The sequence below is a fragment of the Cervus canadensis genome, chromosome X, assembly GCF_019320065.1.
Source record: "Cervus canadensis isolate Bull #8, Minnesota chromosome X, ASM1932006v1, whole genome shotgun sequence".
NCBI lineage: Eukaryota > Metazoa > Chordata > Mammalia > Artiodactyla > Cervidae > Cervus > Cervus canadensis.
Window position 1 is genome coordinate 26,751,476 of NC_057419.1, and position 19,131 is coordinate 26,770,606.

At 38.4% G+C, this 19,131-nt stretch overlaps 1 protein-coding gene and 1 non-coding gene across 2 annotated transcripts in view; both read right to left on the bottom strand.

The window, feature by feature from the left end:
• Positions 1–3,570: 3,570 nt before the first annotated feature.
• Positions 3,571–19,131, bottom strand: part of APOO (apolipoprotein O) — a 55,548-nt gene continuing 39,987 nt past the window's right edge. The window contains exons 7-9 of the mRNA XM_043458659.1: positions 18,697–18,777; positions 7,279–7,344; positions 3,571–3,612 (exon numbers count right to left, since the gene is read on the bottom strand). Of these exons, the coding sequence (XP_043314594.1) occupies positions 7,309–7,344; positions 18,697–18,777 (117 nt within the window). The 3' untranslated portion in view covers positions 3,571–3,612; positions 7,279–7,308. The remainder of the gene's footprint in view (positions 3,613–7,278; positions 7,345–18,696; positions 18,778–19,131) is intronic.
• Positions 15,671–15,777, bottom strand: LOC122436051. Its single transcript, XR_006267824.1, has one exon. It is a non-coding gene; the product is annotated as a U6 spliceosomal RNA (small nuclear RNA).

Sequence of the window (19,131 nt, forward strand, 5' to 3'; positions counted from 1 at the left end):
CCACTGGACTACCACGAAAGTCCCAGAATTTTATTTTTAAACTAATGAAAATCATTATTACTCATTACTTGGCCTCATTTTAACTATCATTTTTGTTGTTGTTGTATAGCTACTAAGTCGTGTCCAACTCTGCAACCCCATAGACTGCAGCATGCCAGGCTACTCTGTCCTCCACTATCTCCCAGAGTTTGCTCAAATCCATGTCGATTGAGTAGGTAATGCTATCTAACCATCTCGTCCTCTGCCACCCCCTTCTTTTGCCTTCCATCTTGCCAAGCATCAGGGTCTCTTCCAACGAGTCGACTCTTCAGGTGGCCAAAGTACTGGAGCTTCAGCTTCAGTCCTTCCAGTTAATATTCAGGGTTGATTTCCTTTAGGATTGACTGGTTTGATCTTGTTGTCCAAGGGACTCTCAAGAGTCTTCTCCAGCATCACAGCTCAAAAGCAGCAATGCTTCAGTGCTCAGCCTTCTTTATGGATCAACTCTCACATCCATACTCGACTACTGGAAAAACTATAGCTTTGACTATATGGACCTTTGTTGGCAAAGTGATGTGATGTCACAGATTTGCCATTTAACCACAAGTAAGTTGCATTTTTCTATTTTTATATGTGAACACAGGCATTATACATACATTTTGAATTTTCCTTGGGCCATTTAGATATAATGCCACTGATCCATTAGGGAATGCCACTGATCCATTTGCATCACGTGGGCCACCACTGGGCTGGAATCCAGCCCCGCACTTAGCACAAAAGCTGCTGACCCAGCGGCCCAGGCACCTGCTACTCCACAGCCTGGGTGGGTGGTCTCTCAGCTGGCCTTGATTCTTCTCCTACTATTACTGTAACTTTGTCCCAAGGTGTGACACGGGTGATAAGACTGATGAAGGCATTCTCTAGTATCACTAGTCTCTTTTTTCCCCCACTGAAACTGCTTTTAAATCTTGATTTTTGACACAGCAATCTTTCTCAGGACATATTATCACAGAACAGAGCATGCCACATTTATCTCTTCAGAGAAGCTTAGGTCACACGGTGTGGTAAAGAAGCTTCCTCCAAAGCATTAAAGTTATCCAACAGAACTAACTACCCTGATTAAGTTACAGATAAATTGCACTGAGAGTCAGTCTTGTGTTTTTTTTTTTTTTTTGGCCATGCTGAGCAGCATGTGGGATCTTAGTACCCTGATTAGGGATTGGACCTGCACCCACTGTAGTAGAGGCATGAAGTTTTAACCACTGGTCTGCCAAGGAAGTCCCCAAGAGTCAGTCTTATAAGAAAAAAAGGGTTATAAGAAACAGAATAAAAAGTGTAACTGTAAATAGAGAATATTAACTCAGGATAAAAAAAAACAGAGTACAAATGCACTGAGGTAAGGAAACAAGCCAAAAAGGAAAGATACAAAATGGTACTCTGAAAAGTATAAAGTGAAGTTAAAGTGTTAGTCGCTCAGTCATGTCCAACTCATTGTGACCCCATGGACTGTAGCCTACCAGGCTTCTCTTTCCATGGGATTCTCTAGGCAAGAATACTGGAGTGGGTTGCCATGCCCTCCTCCAGGGGATCTTCCTGACCCAGGGATTGAACCCACGCCTCTTACATCTCCTGCATTGGCAGGCAGGTTCTTTACTACTAGCACCACCTGGGACGCCCACTATAAGAGTATTAAGAGCTAGGCAAATACAACATATTATAATATGCAAATTTTATATACCCTACAGTTCAAAGTTCATGAAAGGCAGGTAAAAATTATTAAATACAAACAAAGGCAGCATTAAATCCAAACAACCATGAAAGGAAAAGATGATAGTATAAAAGCAACTGAGTTACTGTGGGTGAGAGGTGATTCCCTTGTTATCCTAAATATGGACCAGAAACTACTGGGCACTGGCTCTGTGAGACCTACTTCCATCCTCCACTCCTTGGAGGAGTTAATAAGTTTCAAAGTAATGTTTCAATGGGATCAAAGTGTTCAAAATGGAAGTAAATACCTTCCAGTTAGGAGGCACCGAAATACCTTTTGATTGAAGATGTCCCAAGCACACTGTGGTAGGGGCCACCCCTTCAACTTCTCTATATCAAGAACAAGGAAACCTGTGGATTCTCTACTTTCTGGAGGTGATGTATGAAGCCAAGACAATGGGAAAATCCTGAAACAGTAATAGTATGTTTATAATGAGACAATTTAGGCATAGCTTTAATATATTTGGTTGATTGATATGGTAAGACAAATGTATTTCAGTATAAAAGGAAATAAAAGATTTCTGGGTCACTTGGGGGATTATTCTAGAGACAAATATGCTTTGGCTCATTAATCCAGTAACAATGCTGGCACATTCCTGGCATCTTGGTTCTATCGATTGTATTTAATATTAACATGTGCATGTTCCATTTGTGTATTGCTATCTTACCAGCTGCTATCAGTTCTCGAAGATCAACAATTTAGGAATTAGATTGATGCTGCAAGAAAACAAAGGTGACTTGTAATTTTTAAGTCTGATTGAAATTTGGAAAGTCTCAATTCTCCTTCATATAGTTTCCCCCGCCATCCTTCCTGGCTGGCTGACAAGTCAAAAGAGACTCCTGCCATTCCCACCAGCACTGGGAAGATGGAGTTCAATGAGCTGTGCATTAAGAGGTCACAAAGGCAAACACAAGGCCTACATACAGAGAACCAACACACACAATCACATACCATTCCTCCACCGGCAGAGGACAGAGATTACTGCATTACATGTCTCCCACTGGGAGTCAAGAACTGGAAGATCTATACAAGCTGGGAGGCAATGGCACAAAACAAGGGGTCATGGTCATTGTTTTCTTTTGTATGTCTTCTCATTAGTCAGGCAAACTATTACTTACAAGTTTTGTTCCTTGGGCTGGTGATAGAAGCATGATGTCTCAGCTTCAGAGCCACTCTTCTTTTTTTATTAAAAAAAAAAAATGTTTGTTACCTATTTTTGATCACATTGGATCTTAGCCGTGGCATGCAGGCTCTTCATGGTGCTCGGGCTTCTCGCTAGTTGTGTTGAACAGGCTCAGGCTCCAGAGCGCATGGGCTCTATGGTTGTGGCTAACAGGCTGAGTTGCTCCACAGCATGTGGGATCTTAGTTCCCTGAACAGGGATCGAACCTATGTCCCCTAGAGCCACTCTTCTTAATGCAATCTTTGGAGACTGCCAGCTGATGCTAAGAAGAGTGGGTGGTTTTCCTTAACACACACACACACACACACACACACACATAACATGCACACACATACATGTACACTCAAACACATACCATATATACACACAGGGAAGGGACATCAGGTACACTTAAACTGTCACTCAAATAATATCAGGAAAAAAAAAGGACAATTTTTTTAACTTAGATCTTTAATTATGTACATAAATAGCAACATGAGAATGAGGAGTTCTAAGGCTTATACATTATCTCTAGGTGGAAGAATTTCAGATTAGTCCACTTGGAGTATGGCATCACCCAAGATAACAAAGATGCCTAGGAGAGTTTTTCCAGAAGAATGCCAATTTACTACATTCAATACTGACTTCTCTGCCATTTTTCTGTAGAAATACTGGTTTACCATATGGAGTTTCCAATGTTTACCTATAATTAAAAGAAAATAAAAACATAAATACAGTGTCCTCCCAGATAAAAACAGCTCTAAGAGTTTGCATTTTTAAAACTTCTTAGGTTTAAATAGAGAAAGTCACATCAAATACATATATTACCATTACACGACATCACAATGAGCTGGTGAAAACTGTAATTATTCCCATTTTATAAATGAGTACACTAAAAACCAGAAAGGATTTTGGTTTACCTTTTATTTCCAATACTATATGCAGATTCTCGACTGGCTGTGTATCTGAGATAAATTAACCAGATGGATATGTGAATAAACTAAAAATAAATACTTAAATGGTACAGCACACACTACATTCCTCCCCTTCTGAAAATCAAACAACTATATTTCCATCCATCTGCTGGGGGAAAGCACGATGATATCACAGCTAGTACTACACATACCTTTCCTCACATGACCCCATCATTCTTTTCTCGAATGAAACACACATCAAATCCAAAGATACAGCAAAGACAAGCCAACTCTTCTTCAGATTGCCTTTCTCCTAATATGTAATGAATCTACTCAGCAATTAGAGATTTATAAAAATTTTAGAGGCCAGTGACTACTTCCTTGATCTTTTAAAATAAAACTAAACATTTTTAAACATGTAAACTACTAGTTTACCTTTTCTATCTCAGTTTATTAATATGTTTTGAACTCCTCTAAGAATTCAATAGATTTACTGCATTGTTAAAAAAAAAAAACTTCAAACTACCAACAATCTATATCAATAACATTTTAATAGATCATGGCAGTCCATACTAGGAAATTATTAAGCAGCTAAAGGAGGAATAAGTACCAACAGGGAAAAATGTACACAATATATTCAGTGACCCAGAAAAAGCAAGTTATTGTCTAAAATAGATAACTAATGAGAACCTACTGTATAGCACAGAGAACTCTACTCAATGCTCTGTGGTGACCTCCAGGCAAGAATACTGGAGTGGGTTGCCATTCCCTTCTCCAGGAGATCTTCCTGACCCAGGGACTGAACCTGGGTCTCCTGCACTGCAGGCAGATTCTTTACCATCTGGGCTACCAGGGAAGCCCTGTCATTGATAGCTGATTCACTATGCTGTACAGCAGAAACTAAGGCAACACTGGAGAGCAACTCTACTTCAATAACAATTCATTTCAAAAAAGCAAGTTAATTCATTCAGCATAACTAAACATAGCAGTGTCTACAAAGTATTCTTACCAAAAAAATTGAACCTAAATCTGATTAAGCCTTCAAATCCAACAGTCAGTTTATGGGAAATGCAGAGAGGAGAGGAACCAAGAGATAAAACAGAATGACACTAAATGGATACACTCAGCCACTGCCAGAACATGGGAAATTTCTGAAAGACAAATAAGCCTGGTTTTTCAACAAATAAATGATAAGAGAAAAATGAGGGAGAAGGAACTATTACAGCTTAAGAGGGACTTAAAATATCTGAAAACATAGTTTATATCTTTGTAAAAAAAAATGAAAGAGACTTAAGAGACTCATCAGTCAAATGCAATGGGCAGATCTTGTTATGATCTTAACTCAAAAAACCAAAACAACTGTAAAAAGTTATTAATGAGACGATCAGGGGAATCTGCATACTCAATATGAAATGGTATTAAAGAATTAGTGTTAATTTCTCTAGGTGTGATAATAAAATTGCAATATGTGCCTGCATGGAGCTTTCAGTGTACTTGCAAAACAGTACAAGGAATATGATCTCATTCTATCAAAAACCCAAAAGTATATTTGGATGTGTGTGTGTGTGTGTGTGTGTGTGTGTGTGTGTGTGTGTGTGTGTGTGTGTGTGTGTGTGTGTGTGTGTGTGTGTGTGTGTGTGTGTGTGTGTGTGTGTGTGTGTGTGTGTGTGTGTGTGTGTGTGTTACACATAGAGAAAAAAGTTTGGAATAATATACCAAACTATTAACAGAAATTACCTCTGGGAAAGGAATGGAAGACAAAACAAGCTTTCAAAACATTCATCTAAAAACAATTCTTTACAGCAAATATGCATCATTTTTATAATTAAAAACTACATTTTCAATAAACAACTTAAAAAAATGAAATCAAGGTTGTATATACAATAAGCTGAACTCTGGCATGGAACATTTTTGAAATGAAAGGAATATGTACACAGTTTCCCTATATTCTGTGACTCATTGTCCCTAGAGAGAAACATAATCATATCCAGTGTCAAATCTCTGATAAACATGTGTGACTTCTTGGCTGCTTACCCACTAGTCACCCAGATACACATCTGGCCCTACTCTCCAAAGATGCCAATTCTGGGGTGGGGCTTAAGCCTCTGCTTTTCAACAATCTCCCAGGTAATCTGTATCACAAAATGTGAGAAATGCTGACTTAGGGTTTCTATGTGAAGGGCTAGGATGTGAAAGAGGATCTGAATTTATTTTCTGTGACCGCTAAAGCAAGATCAGATCACTGTGTAGGAGTTATAAGGAGACATATTTTTGCCTAGTAAAAGAAACAGCTTCCTAAAAATTAGAACTGCCCAAAGATGGCTGCCCCATGGGGTGCCTTTCCTATCAGTGGAGGTAAAAAATGGGAACACACAGAGCCACAGAGAATTTTGCTTGAGGCTGGGGTTTATACCAAATACTTCTTTTCAAATTCTAAGATTATATGACTCTCTGGGTCTCCAAAAATATGGGGACAACGTGAGAAAGAAAAACCTCAAACCCAGAGCTTTCATGAGTTTTAAATAGTAGCCATGACTTACAATAAATGTAACACTGATTTTTTTTAAAACAAATTTCTATTATAAAAGAAAATTCATATTCATTGCAAAAATTTAAAAATACATAAAGTTATATAGAAGAAAAAGTATAAAAATCATCTATAATCCTATTATCTGAAGATACATACTTAAATTTTTTTTTGGTATTTTCTGGTAATTATCCTCTCTAAAAATGTATTATACTAGCTTCTTTTTTCATTTGATAATTGTGCATGTGTGTGTGTGCTAAGTTGATTCAGTCATGTCCAACTCTTTGCAACCCTATGGACTGTAGCCCCACAGGCTCCTCTGTCCATGGGATTCCCAGGGAAGAATATTGGAGTGGGTTGCCATTTCCTCCTCCAGGGGATCTTCCCAACCCAGGGTCTGAACCCATGTCTCCTGCATCTTCTGCATTGGCAGGTGTATTCTTTACCACTGAGCCACCTGGGAAGCCCAGTCTCAAGTTACTCAATCTTGAAAGAAAGAAAATTACACCTGTGAATTCCCTATGTCACTTATTCTATATAATCTTGAGCGTCTCTACCAAAGTCATGCATTCAGCAAATGTTTATTGAATGATTATTAGGTGAATACAAGTGTGCTGACTATAGTGAAATGCTGTCTGAAAAAAGTAAGCTTAAGAAATGATTGTCTGAAATAGGTTTGTAGACAAATCGCAACTGTCGAGTTCTAGCTTGTCTAAAAAACCCAGGTACTTCTCAGGAACAAACACAATTAAAGAAGTCATAGCACTTAAGCCTAGAAATTAAAGATGAAATGAAATATCATCCTGGCCCTTATGTTTCCACCACACAAAGTTTAAACAGGTATAAATAATTTAATTAATTAAAGACAAGTCATTTCAATTAGTGCTAATAATGCTAAAAATAACCACAAAGTTTTTTTGTTCTTTACCTGATTAAAATGGGCAGAGCATGGAGTATTCTACTTATTTCCAGGTGAGTTCTTCACATTTCCTGACTTGTAAAACAGAAAGTAAGAATATTAATGCAGTTTGAAAAGAAATAGTAAAACTTCTAAAGAAATAGTGCACTGTTTCAAAGTGCACATCTTCACTATTTGAATATTATCTGATGCAAAGTGACCCATGTCTCCAGAAACTAAAGGAATTACTAGGGCTCCCTGAGGGCCCTGTTGTAGAAACTGACTCAGGCCCAGAGGAGAGGAGGAAATAAAACTCCATTAATCCTCACTACACAGATTTGGCCAACAGCTGATTTGATAAAATATCCAATCAACAGTGAAAAGATTTCTTCACTACTTTATGTCACTGTCCTTGTTAAAGAAGGTTACTGAATCACTTTGCTGTATACCTGAAACTAACACAATATTGCAAATCAACTAAACTGCAATAAAATTTAGAGGAAAAAAAAGAACAGTCATTATGATTGGAACATCAAAAAAAAAAGGGTTTACACATATGGTAATACTTCCTGTAGGTACTCTACTCTGTATATCATTCACTGTAGGGGGCAAATCACAAAACATGTTTATTCTGAAAGAGGTTATAATCAGACCACACCCATCCCGCCTGGCTGTCATCTGAGAACATATAATTAGGTCATGTCATCCATGAGAAGTGATGAAGGAAAGGTTCTAGAGGGAAAAATTCATGGGCTACATGTTTAAGACCTTACTTTCTTTCCCATATGTTCTTAAAACTGTAATTCTGAAAACACATTAATAAGACCTGATGTACATCAAGGAACTGAGCTCCCATGAGTGGCAATCTGAAAAACACTAGGCTGCATTTGGGTGAAAATGGGGCTGTGATTCTGTGGGCGACTTGGTGCAGGTTCTCCTAGTGGCCTTCTCTCAGAGTTACCCATGAGTGAAGGAGGGGGAAAGTGAAAAAGCTGGAACAAACGCCTAACCCTATAATTTCAGAGCATGGTTTCTAGCATTGCTTCTATTTCTAAGCAATGTCAGGCTTACTGTATGGGCTAAGAACCTGTCTCTAAGCACAGTGATCATACATTCTGCTTTGCTCAAGTTATCCATACTGGTTTATACCTGCTGTTTCAGTATAATTAATAAGTGTCCCCTTTCACTCTCAAGGGTATCCTGTTTTGGATGACAAATTATATGACCGCTGTATCTACAGACGACAACCACTTGATGCTGGAGTTCTAGGGAATAAAGCAAGATGTATTGCTTGGTGGATCATCATACAATATCCAGGTCCACTTGTTGCTCTGAATCTACAGGACTCAGTGCCTATGTGCCTTACTCTATTCCTCCAGAGCCTCTTTCTCACACTGTCACGCACACACCAGAGGCCTTCTTGCTTTGCTCTTCCAACTTGCCAAGCTCCTTCCTGGGATAAGACCTTTGCTACACAAATCCCTTGACCTAGACTGGTCACTCCCAATTTCTGCCTGGCTAAATGCTACTGATCCTTTAGATCAAGGCTTTCCTCTGTCCTCTGCCCTTCTATTCAGATGAGAATCTTTATTCACATTCATAGCACCCATGCACTTCCTGATTTGTGGAATTCTTTCATTCATGTTTGAATCCTTCACTAATATATGTTTCACAAGGGCACAACATCCCTAGGACCTCTTAGCACAGAGCATTCAAACATTTGTTGAATAAACAAATGGAATGAGGCAGAACCTAGAAATTTGATGAGTGTTTAAAAAAAGTTTGGGCATGTAATTAATGAAGAGATAAAAACAAGCTTATGAAGATAAGTGATATAACCATGTCCAAGAACTGGGTGTGCCATAAAAATCATGTGGTTCTCTACCTAGTTAAATGTATTTCAGGTCTGAATTACCTTAACATAATGCTTGCCAAGTACTTTTAGTGATATCTTATATATTCTACTATGGGTATTTGCCAGCAACTGGATCTCAAAAAAAATAAACTGCTAAGTTCATAAGCTTTTTAATCTTTTGGACATTAAAAAACTGAGCACATAGAAACATTCTTCTGGTTGAAGAAAACAACTCTGTTTCTAGGAAATTTTTCTTGTTTGATTACGTATTACTTATAGTATAATAAAACATGACAGTCAAATATCTCACTAATGAAATAGTGAGCCCATCCACGCTATTACAAATCAGATCTCTCTTGGCAGAAATCATCATGATTTCAGCAAAAACAATATTCTGACTTCAAAAGACAGTTTGTGACTTAGCACAAGCCAGAAATCAATCTTTTTTTGCATCTCCAGACAGTTTTATTTAAAATATTTTACAATGCAACCATTCTCCTTCTAATCTACTTTTAATACATATTGGGTTTCACTGTTCTTTTTAAGTGAGTAGTGCATTTTAACCCAACACATCAAAAAATATTATACTATTATTGCAACATGTAATCAATATAACATCAATCAATATTAAAATCCCGAGATAGTTTACAATCTTTTTAATTTAGACCATGTCTTCTAAATTTAGTGTGAATTTGCCCTTATAGCACACTTCAGTGCAGATCAGCTACACTTCATGTAGTCCATAGCTGGTGTCTGCCATATTAGACTGCAAAGGGCTACAGGAATTAATCAAAATATTTATTTCTAATTAATATGAATTGCCATATGAAGGGGCATTTGTAGCTAAACCTTTAAGGTATATTAACCCACTGAAATGTCTGAGCCCTTCACTAGCTGAATCATTTTGATCAATTACTTAACTTCTCCAAAATGCAGTTTCCTCAGTTATAACATGGGGATAATAATAGCTGGCTTAAACCCCAGTGTTCAAAAAACTAAGATCATGGCACCTGGTCACATCACTTCATGGCAAATAGATGGGGAAACAGTGGAAACAGTGGCAGACTTTGTTTTCTTGGGCTCCAAAATCACTGCAGATGGTGACTGCAGCCATGAAATTGAAAGATGCTTGCTTCTTGGAAGAAAAGCTATAACAAACCTAGAGAGCATATTAAAAGCAGAGACATGACTTTGCTAACAAAGGTCCATATAATCAAAGTTATGGTTCTTCCAGAAATCATGTATGGATATGAGAGTTGGACCATCAAGAACGCTGAGTGCCAAAGAATTGATGCTTTTGAACTGTGGTGCTGGAGAAGACTTTTGAGAGTCCCTTGGCCAGCAAGGTGATCAAACCAGTCCATCTTAAAGGAGATCAATCCTGAATACTCATTGCAAGGATGGATGCTGAAGCCAAAGCTCCAATATGTTGGCCACCTGATGCAGAGCTGACTCAATGGAAAAGACCCCGATGCTGGGAAAGGTTGAAGGCTAAAGGAGAAGGAGATGACAAAGGATAAGAAGGTTAGATGGCATCAGTAATTCAATGGACATGAGTTTGAGCAAACTCTGGAAGATGGTGAAGGACAGGGAAGCCTGGCATGCTGCAGTCCATTGGGTGGCAAAGAGTCAGACATGACTGAGTGACTGAACAACAAATAACAGAACCTGCTTCACAGACTCTTCCTGAGCAAAGAGTTTAGCACCCAGGGCCAAGTTCCCAGCAAGTACTCCATAAATGTCACATATCCTATGTGGTAGGTCACTTAACTTTTTTAATGAGGAAATAGAAGGTAAGGAAAAATGACCTGTCAAAACCCCAATGAAGTTCCAGTTCACTGGATGTGGTAGGCAGAATAATGGCCCCCCAGAGGTGTTTGCATCCTAATCCTGGAAACTGTGACTGTGCTACTGGACGTGGCAAAGGAGAATTACAGTGGCACCGGAGTTAAGGTTGCAAACCAGCTGACCTTACGATAGGGAGATTATCTTGGATTATCTGGGTTGGCCCAATTGAATCACATGGGTTCCTATAGCGTAAGAGAACAGAAGACAGGGTCAAAGAAATAGGACGTGAACAGGGCTCATCTACAGAAGCTGGCTTTGAAGACGGAGGAAGAGAGCTGGGAGACAAGGAATGCTGCAGCCTCTAGAGGCTGGGAACTGCCCTCAGCTGACAGCCAGCAAAGCAGACCTTGGTCCTATAACCGCCAAGGAACTGAATTCTGTCAACAACCTGAATGAGCAGGAAGCGGATTCTCCCCTGGAACCTCCAGAAAGGAATGCAATCCTGCTGACAACTTGATTTAGCACTGGACGTCCAACCTAGAGTCTAAGAAAATAGATTTGCATTCCTCTCAGTCAGTAAAGTTGTGGTCATTTGTTACAGCAGCAAAAAGCAAACTAAAACAGATACAGGGACTTTTGACTAATGAGTATAATAAGCTCTATGGCTCCATTTTCCATCAGATGTTACCTTCTCCCGTGCAGATGTCACATGACATCCATCATGGCTACCATGTCTAAAGTTGGTCCATTTTCTCTGCTTCTGACATGGATAAACCCACTGAATCCTCGAAACAACCCCCATTTACCAGAGCACCAGAGCAATTTCCCAAGGTTCCCTGGTGGCTCAGCTGGTAAAGAATCCGCCTGCAATGCAGGAGACCTGGGTTCAATCCCTCAGTTGGGATGATCCCCTAGAAAGGGGAAAGGCTACCCACTCTGGTCTTCTGGCCTGGAGAATTCCATGGACTGTATAGTCAGTCCATGGGGTCACAAAGAGTCGGACTCAACTGAGCCACTTTCACTCACTCGAGGATTGTAAGAGGTGGGGGTGGGGTGGGAGTTGGAGAAGAGTGTCCACTATGGAGTCTACTCTCTTGGCTACCAGGTCACGCTGAATCCTGCCTCATCTACATTTTCTGATACCAAAAGTGTATGTCTTTCAAAAAAAGGAGAGACTTTTTCTTTCAGGATTTCTTACTTTTTTATTTTGCTGAGTAATATTGTTTTTAAAGGACAAAAGAAAAATCATTGCCTGGTACCTTTATTTCTTAGCATTTTAATAACAAAAACTAGAATGGGCAGAAATTCTGAACAAATTTAGCTTTACAGAAAACCCACTATATTGTCCTTATTTTTATTTTATTGTGGTAAGAACACTTAATAAGAGATCTGCTCTCCTGACAAATTTTCAAGTGTACAATATTGTAATGCTAACTATAGGCACTACGCTGTACAGCAGATCTCTAGAATTATCCATCTTGTATAACTGAAATTTTATACCCATTAAACAGCAACTCCCCATTTTTCCCTCACCCCCAGGCCCTGACAACCACAATTCTACTCTGCTTCTATAAATCTGACTGTTTCAGATACTTCATGTCAGTGGACTCAAACAGTATTTCCCCTGTGACTGCCTTATTTCAGAGATGGTCATTTTAAAATCATATCACTTACAGCTAAACTTGAGTGTGTTTAGAAAGCTGAGGAATTTTGAATGGAGGAAGAGAAAACAGGATTTACTCAGGATGGTGGCCACTGTTTCCCTTTTATTTTCCTGCTGAGCTAGCAAAGGCTTGAATACAACTATTAAAAGCTCAGCATTAGAAATTCTGCTCAGTTTTCACATTAGTAACAGGTTTATATTTCTTTATATTTTCCTGCCCTTCAAAGAAGTATTAAGTTCTTTGCTTTTAGTTATTGTTGGTCTTTAACAGTCATTCTATAATTCTTTGAGAGTAAATTGTCACAAGTTTTTAAAACCTAGTGAAAATTAAACATGACTTTTACTGAAACACATTGCTGTGTTTGGTTAATTTAGAAGACAATTCCAAAAGGGCCATCTGTGACCCTGGGGCCTGACACCCACCACTGGCCTCCATCTCTGAAACTCAGACTTTGGGCTGGGACTATTCTGAAGGGATTTCAGATTAGCAATGAACAACCAATGAATAGTTTCCTGCTTTTATTAAGTGCCTAGAGTCAAAGAGTGAAAACTGTAATGGAAGCAATCTATGAATCAACTATATTAAGAACTCCTGATCATCATCAAAGGGCACCAAAACTGAAAAGACTAGCCTCAAGCCGGGGGAAGACATCTGCAAACAAGTGACTACAAATATTAGTATCTAGGAAAAAATGAAGGCTTTTATATCAATCATTAAGAAAGGAACTAATGACCCACATAAAAAATGTCAAAAGATATGAGCAGGCATTTCAAGAAGAAACCAATAAACATGTGAAAAGATGTTCAACCTCGTTAGTAATCAAAGGAATGTACACTAAAACAACAAAGAGAAATTCTGAGACCAATGTGACATGCCAGACAGCCAGGAAACTATTGCAGAGTTCTTGCATCACATCAGAAGGACACAAAGCCAGCTTATACCAGCCAAAATGAGCAACCTGAACTCCAACAAGGACAGGAATTACAAAGCATTCAAACCCAAATATGTTTAAATCAACAAATGCAAAATGATTGTTAAAAAAAAAAACAACTAGTTGGAGACATTCTGAGGATGTGAGGGAACAAATTTATTATTCTGAAAGCCAGACAAATCCAAGAGAAAAAGCTGAGCATTTATCTTGTCTTTCCTATAACTAACTAGTTTATGAGGGGAAGGAGTTCTTTATTCAAGTGCTCTAGCTATCATGTGAAAATGAAATGACAGAAATAGAATATCACCATTTTCCAACTCCCAGTGAATCAGTGAGTCTAGGCATTGATCCTCAACAGCCACTAACACCAAACTGGTAAAGTGAAACAAAAGCTTAGGTGCCTGCATAGACCTATGATAACACAAACTTGATTAGGCAGCTCGTGGACCCAGCAGCCAATCTTCAGGAAATCTTGAGAGGAGAGAGGAACACTTTCAACTGCACCCAAGTGTGTAATCAGTAAAACCCAAACTGTTGGAAACTCTACAGGTCCAACATGCCAGGTTCTTTTAACAGATACAGAGTAAGGAAAAGAAGAGGATGGAAGGAGAAACTGTAGATTAAAAGTGACTTAGAAGGGGGAAAAAAGCCTTAAAAGAAATATCAAGTCAGAAATAATAGTGGGCAAGACTAAAGAGACAGGGATAGATACTTAGGTGATAAAGCTATTAATAGTTGAAGGGAAGTACATTATTGGGGCAACTAAGGAAATCTGACTATGGACTGCATATTAGATAAAGTCTATGCAAACAATGAAATGTCAACTTTCCTGAGCATGATAATGGTATTGTGATTCTATCAGTAAATGACCATATTCTTTGGAAATACATGCTGAATTAGATATGGGTAGAAAGCGCCATATCTATAAGTATCAAATGGTTCAGAAAAATAAAATACACATGGGTGAGTGCCCAAGCATGTGTAAAAAGACAGACAAAGCAAATGTAGCAAAATGGTAACTGGCAAATCTAAGTGAAGGGTATATTCATTACACTATTCCTGCAACTGTTCTGCAGTTCTGAATTTTTTTTTTTCAAAACAAAAATTGAGGAACAAAACAAAGCCATACATACACACACTCCACAGTGAAAAACTACTTCAAAGGCACCAGACTGGCAAAAATAGAAAACTTGTCATCTAGTAAAATTGATGTGCAGACCCTATGAACTAGGAATCTCAGCCTAGAAAGACTTTTAATAAACCATGACACATGTACAAAAATATGCTCACAGCTGTGTGTGCAACAACAATATACTGAAAACCACCCAACTAGCCATCAACATGGGATTTTCCCACAAAGAAATATTCTATAGCAGTATAAATAAACTACGGCCATACACAGCCCGTGAACATAATGCTTAGGGAACAAAACAACTTGCAAAATAATACATAGAGTAAGACTCCCTCTAGACAAACTATATATTTATTTATATGTGTATTTGATATAGTTACTTACATTAAAAGGCAAACAACAGGCAAGCTCAACTACAGTGTTTTAGAATAAATATGTATGTGGTTAAACTACAAGAAAAGTTTGAAGAAGAACAAGGGAATAAAAACTTCAAAATTCTGGACAGTGGTTCTCTCTGTGTAGACAGAGGAGCACAGGAAGAAGTTGAAAGACACTGGTAATTTCCTATTTTTAAAGATGGATGGTTCGTTGGCATATGAACGGCCATTATATTGTTGGATTTTAAACTGCAAATATACATATACACACAGTTATTGTACATATATTTTATATATTATATCTCAAAAAAAAGAAAAAACCCCGACCCACTATGATGACAATATTTCTGGACACACCCATCTTTGCTTCACAGTTCTGCCAAAGCAAAGAATTCATTTTAGCTGAAGCAGATTAATTCCTCTTCACCAACCAATCACAGAACTGAAAGATCACCTCATTCAAATTTCATTGGTAGAAGACTCACTGCAAACATTTAGAATTAATTTCTAAAAGGGAAAAGAGATGTGGCGGACCAAAAAATGCCACAGACTTCCTTAGGGTTTTGAGAGCAATACAGCTCCATGGGAAATAATAAAGAACTGAACCATCATTCACACCACTTAAAATTTCAGGGCCCCATTTTTTTTTCCATTTATTTTTATTAGTTGGAAGCTAAAAATATGGAACGCTTCACGAATTTGCATGTCATCCTTGCGCAGGGGCCATGCTAATCTTCTCTGTATCGTTCCGATTTTAGTATATGTGCTGCCGAAGTGAGCACTCAGGGCCCCATTTTAAACACAATGGCCACAAATTTCTTTTGACTATTTGCAACCAAAAGTATGTATATCTGTTACATGATGGTAGTACAATTATGAATCAGACTGCACTGAATTTGAGACTGGTAATTAAAGCCTGACTTGAAAACCAATTTCTAAACATGCTAAGAAACAAACAAAAATCCATGAAGTGTTCCCCAATTCCCTTCAGAGTTCCTGAGCTCCAAAAGATTCCTGTTCCAGGGTAGCTTAAATCTTTACTCTCATTAGTAAAGAAAAAATAAACAAAAAGTACTGAAACCCACAAAGTCCAAAAGGGGGGGGGGCAGGGAAATCAATAAAAAACAAAAGCATTTCATTGTCAAATAATTCCCCAAATCTAAGTACATCAAATCTTGAATTAAAAGGGCCTTCTGATATTTTTCACTTAGAACTTGTGCTAAATGTTTAAGTTGTCAATATCCATTTTATTACCTTCTAGTCACAACAGATAGCTGGCAGGAGAATTGTGCTTTGAGAGTGAATGAGGAGAACTCTCAGTGATGCTCGAGAGGGCAAGGGCACAGACAGGAGACCAGAGAAGATATACAGACCAACCTGTGGCTAACTAGGCATCGTTACTACCTCACTCCCCATATCCAGCGTTTTCAAACAGCCATAAAATGCTGGCCTGTTCAGCTTGCATTCCAACCACAGTCCAGATGGTGGGCACGCGTCTGCCTGACACCACAGTGAACGCTCAGACTCCCAACGGAGCCCCCCACCGTGGCTTTTGTGTGCATCAGCTCTGTACTGACACCACAGAGAGCATGCAGAACTGAGGAGGAGTTTCATTTGCTACATTTCTACTTCCTTTCTCATATTCAACTCAGCCTGGACTTAAGGAATTTTTTAAACAGGAAAGAGAGCTTCCAAAGAAAATGTCAGAGAAATGAAAATAAAACTACGAGTGTTTATTCTTTAAAATGGATTGCCAGAGGGCACTTGATATTAATATACAACTTCCTACTCAAGAGCTAGCTTGTTTTAAACAGGCTCAATAGAGGTTAATTCCTTTAGAAATCACCAGTACAAAACCTAGTCTTAAGATTTCACTGGCAACATCACTCATTATCAGAGAAATGCAAATCAAAACCACAATGAGGTACCATTACACGCCAGTCAGGATGGCTGCTATCCAAAAGTCTACAAGCAATAAATGCTGGAGAGGGTGTGGAGAAAAGGGAACCCTCTTACACTGTTGGTGGGAATGCAAACTAGTACAGCCGCTATGGAGAACAGTGTGGAGATTTCTTTAAAAAACTGGAAATAGAACTGCCATATGACCCAGCAATCCCACTTCTGGGCATATACACCAAGGAAACCAGATCTGAAAGAGACATGTGCACCCCAATGTTCATCACAGCACTGTTTATAATAGCCAGGACATGGAAGCAACCTAGATGCCCATCAGCAGATGAATGGATAAGGAAGCTGTGGTACATATACACAATGGAATATTACTCAGCCATTAAAAAGAATTCATTTGAATCAGTTCTAATGAGATGGATGAAACTGGAGCCCATTATACAGAGTGAAGTAAGCCAGAAAGATAAAGACCAATACAGTATACTAACACATATATATGGAATTTAGAAAGATGGTAACGATAACCCTATATGCAAAACAGAAAAAGAGACATAGATGTACAGAACAGACTTTTGGACTCTGTGGAGAAGGCGAGGGTGGGATGTTTCAAGAGAACAGCATTGAAATATGTATATTATCTGGGTGAAACAGATCACCAGCCCAGGTGGGATGCATGAGACAAGTGCTCGGGCTGGTGCACTGGGAAGACCCAGAGGGAGCGGTAGAGAGGGAGGTGGGAGGGGGGATTGGGATGGGGAATACATGTAAATCCATGGCTAATTCAAGTCAATGTATGACAAAAACCACTACAATATTGTAAAGTAATTAGCCTCCAACTAATAAAAATAAATGAAAAAAAAAGGAAAAAAAAGATTTCACTGGAAGGAAAAAAAAAAAGATTTCACTGGAAGACTATGTAACTAATGAGAAGGGCTTATAATTTATTCTACAATGTTACTTTCAAGTTCCAGTTCGAAATCCTGGACTTTAATTTTAAGACAGGTATTTATATTTTTTTAAAAGAGTACTTTGATTTGAGATGACCAGAATCAAGTGTTTTAAGATAAGGTATGTTAATAATAAGAACCCTAATTCTTCCTCATTGAGCTGTGCCTCTGAGTGCTCAGAGAAGACATGATGCCTTGTTCTACACTTACTCTTCCTTATCAGAGGAGAATGTTCCAGCAAACATAGGCAACATTTAATCAGCTAAGTGGCTGTGAGAAGAGACAAAAAATGGCATATCCTTTAATTCCACAACCTCTTCCCCTCTGATGCTCGCCCACGAGTCAGTAAAGTGGCCTGTAACTGGTGGCCGGGCCCCTATATGCCCTTAACTTGGCCCAGAGGCTAGGGGATTAACAGATACAGTACTGATAAAGCAAAGAATGGGGCCTATGATGAGCAAAACAGCAAGAGGAGGAGTCTCAGCTATTCCTCTTCTGCTGGGAACATACCCTGTTTCCATCTATTCTAGTTTTGATAAAACTTTCAGATAATACGCAACACTCTGAACAAATTGTAAATACAATAGAGAGGAAATTATGGTCTAAGACTGAAGTGGAATGCATTCTATGATCCCCACTTATATTCAGCCCTGCTAAAAACAATCAAATGTATAGAAGTTCTATTGCTCCTCTAATAAAGGCCACCCGAGAATCTAAGCTACAAGCATAAGGAAATACAAACACGAAAAGCAGGAGCAAGCAACAGGGTTATCAATAATTTTATAAAACCTGAGAGAAACCACACATTTAAACTGAAAGGAAGATAATTAAAAAGATCTTTCTCACCTTTTGAAAGTTCTCCTTCCACAAATCTTCTACGACAATGTAGCCTCGTAAACCCCAGTCATACAATTTCTCTCCACTGACCTTGAAATAAAATATAAACGATCCATTTCTATTCCATATATGAAGTGGTAAGGAAGAGAATTTATTGCTTTCTTTTGTCCTGTTTCCAAAAGAACTGTATTTAAGCACACAACTACCACAGGAATCTTGGTTGAACATACACATTAAAACTATACAATGAAAAAAAAAAACTATGCAATGTAACCAAATAAAAGCAAGAATGATAGGGTAAGAAGAAAAAATAGTTTGCCCAGGTATAGCTACTATTTAAAATAATGTGCCATAAATTATAGGTGTATATTTCAACCTTTCACAATTTCAAGGGAAAAATGTGGGAAAAAATGCTGATATGAGAAATTCATGAAAAATCAGATA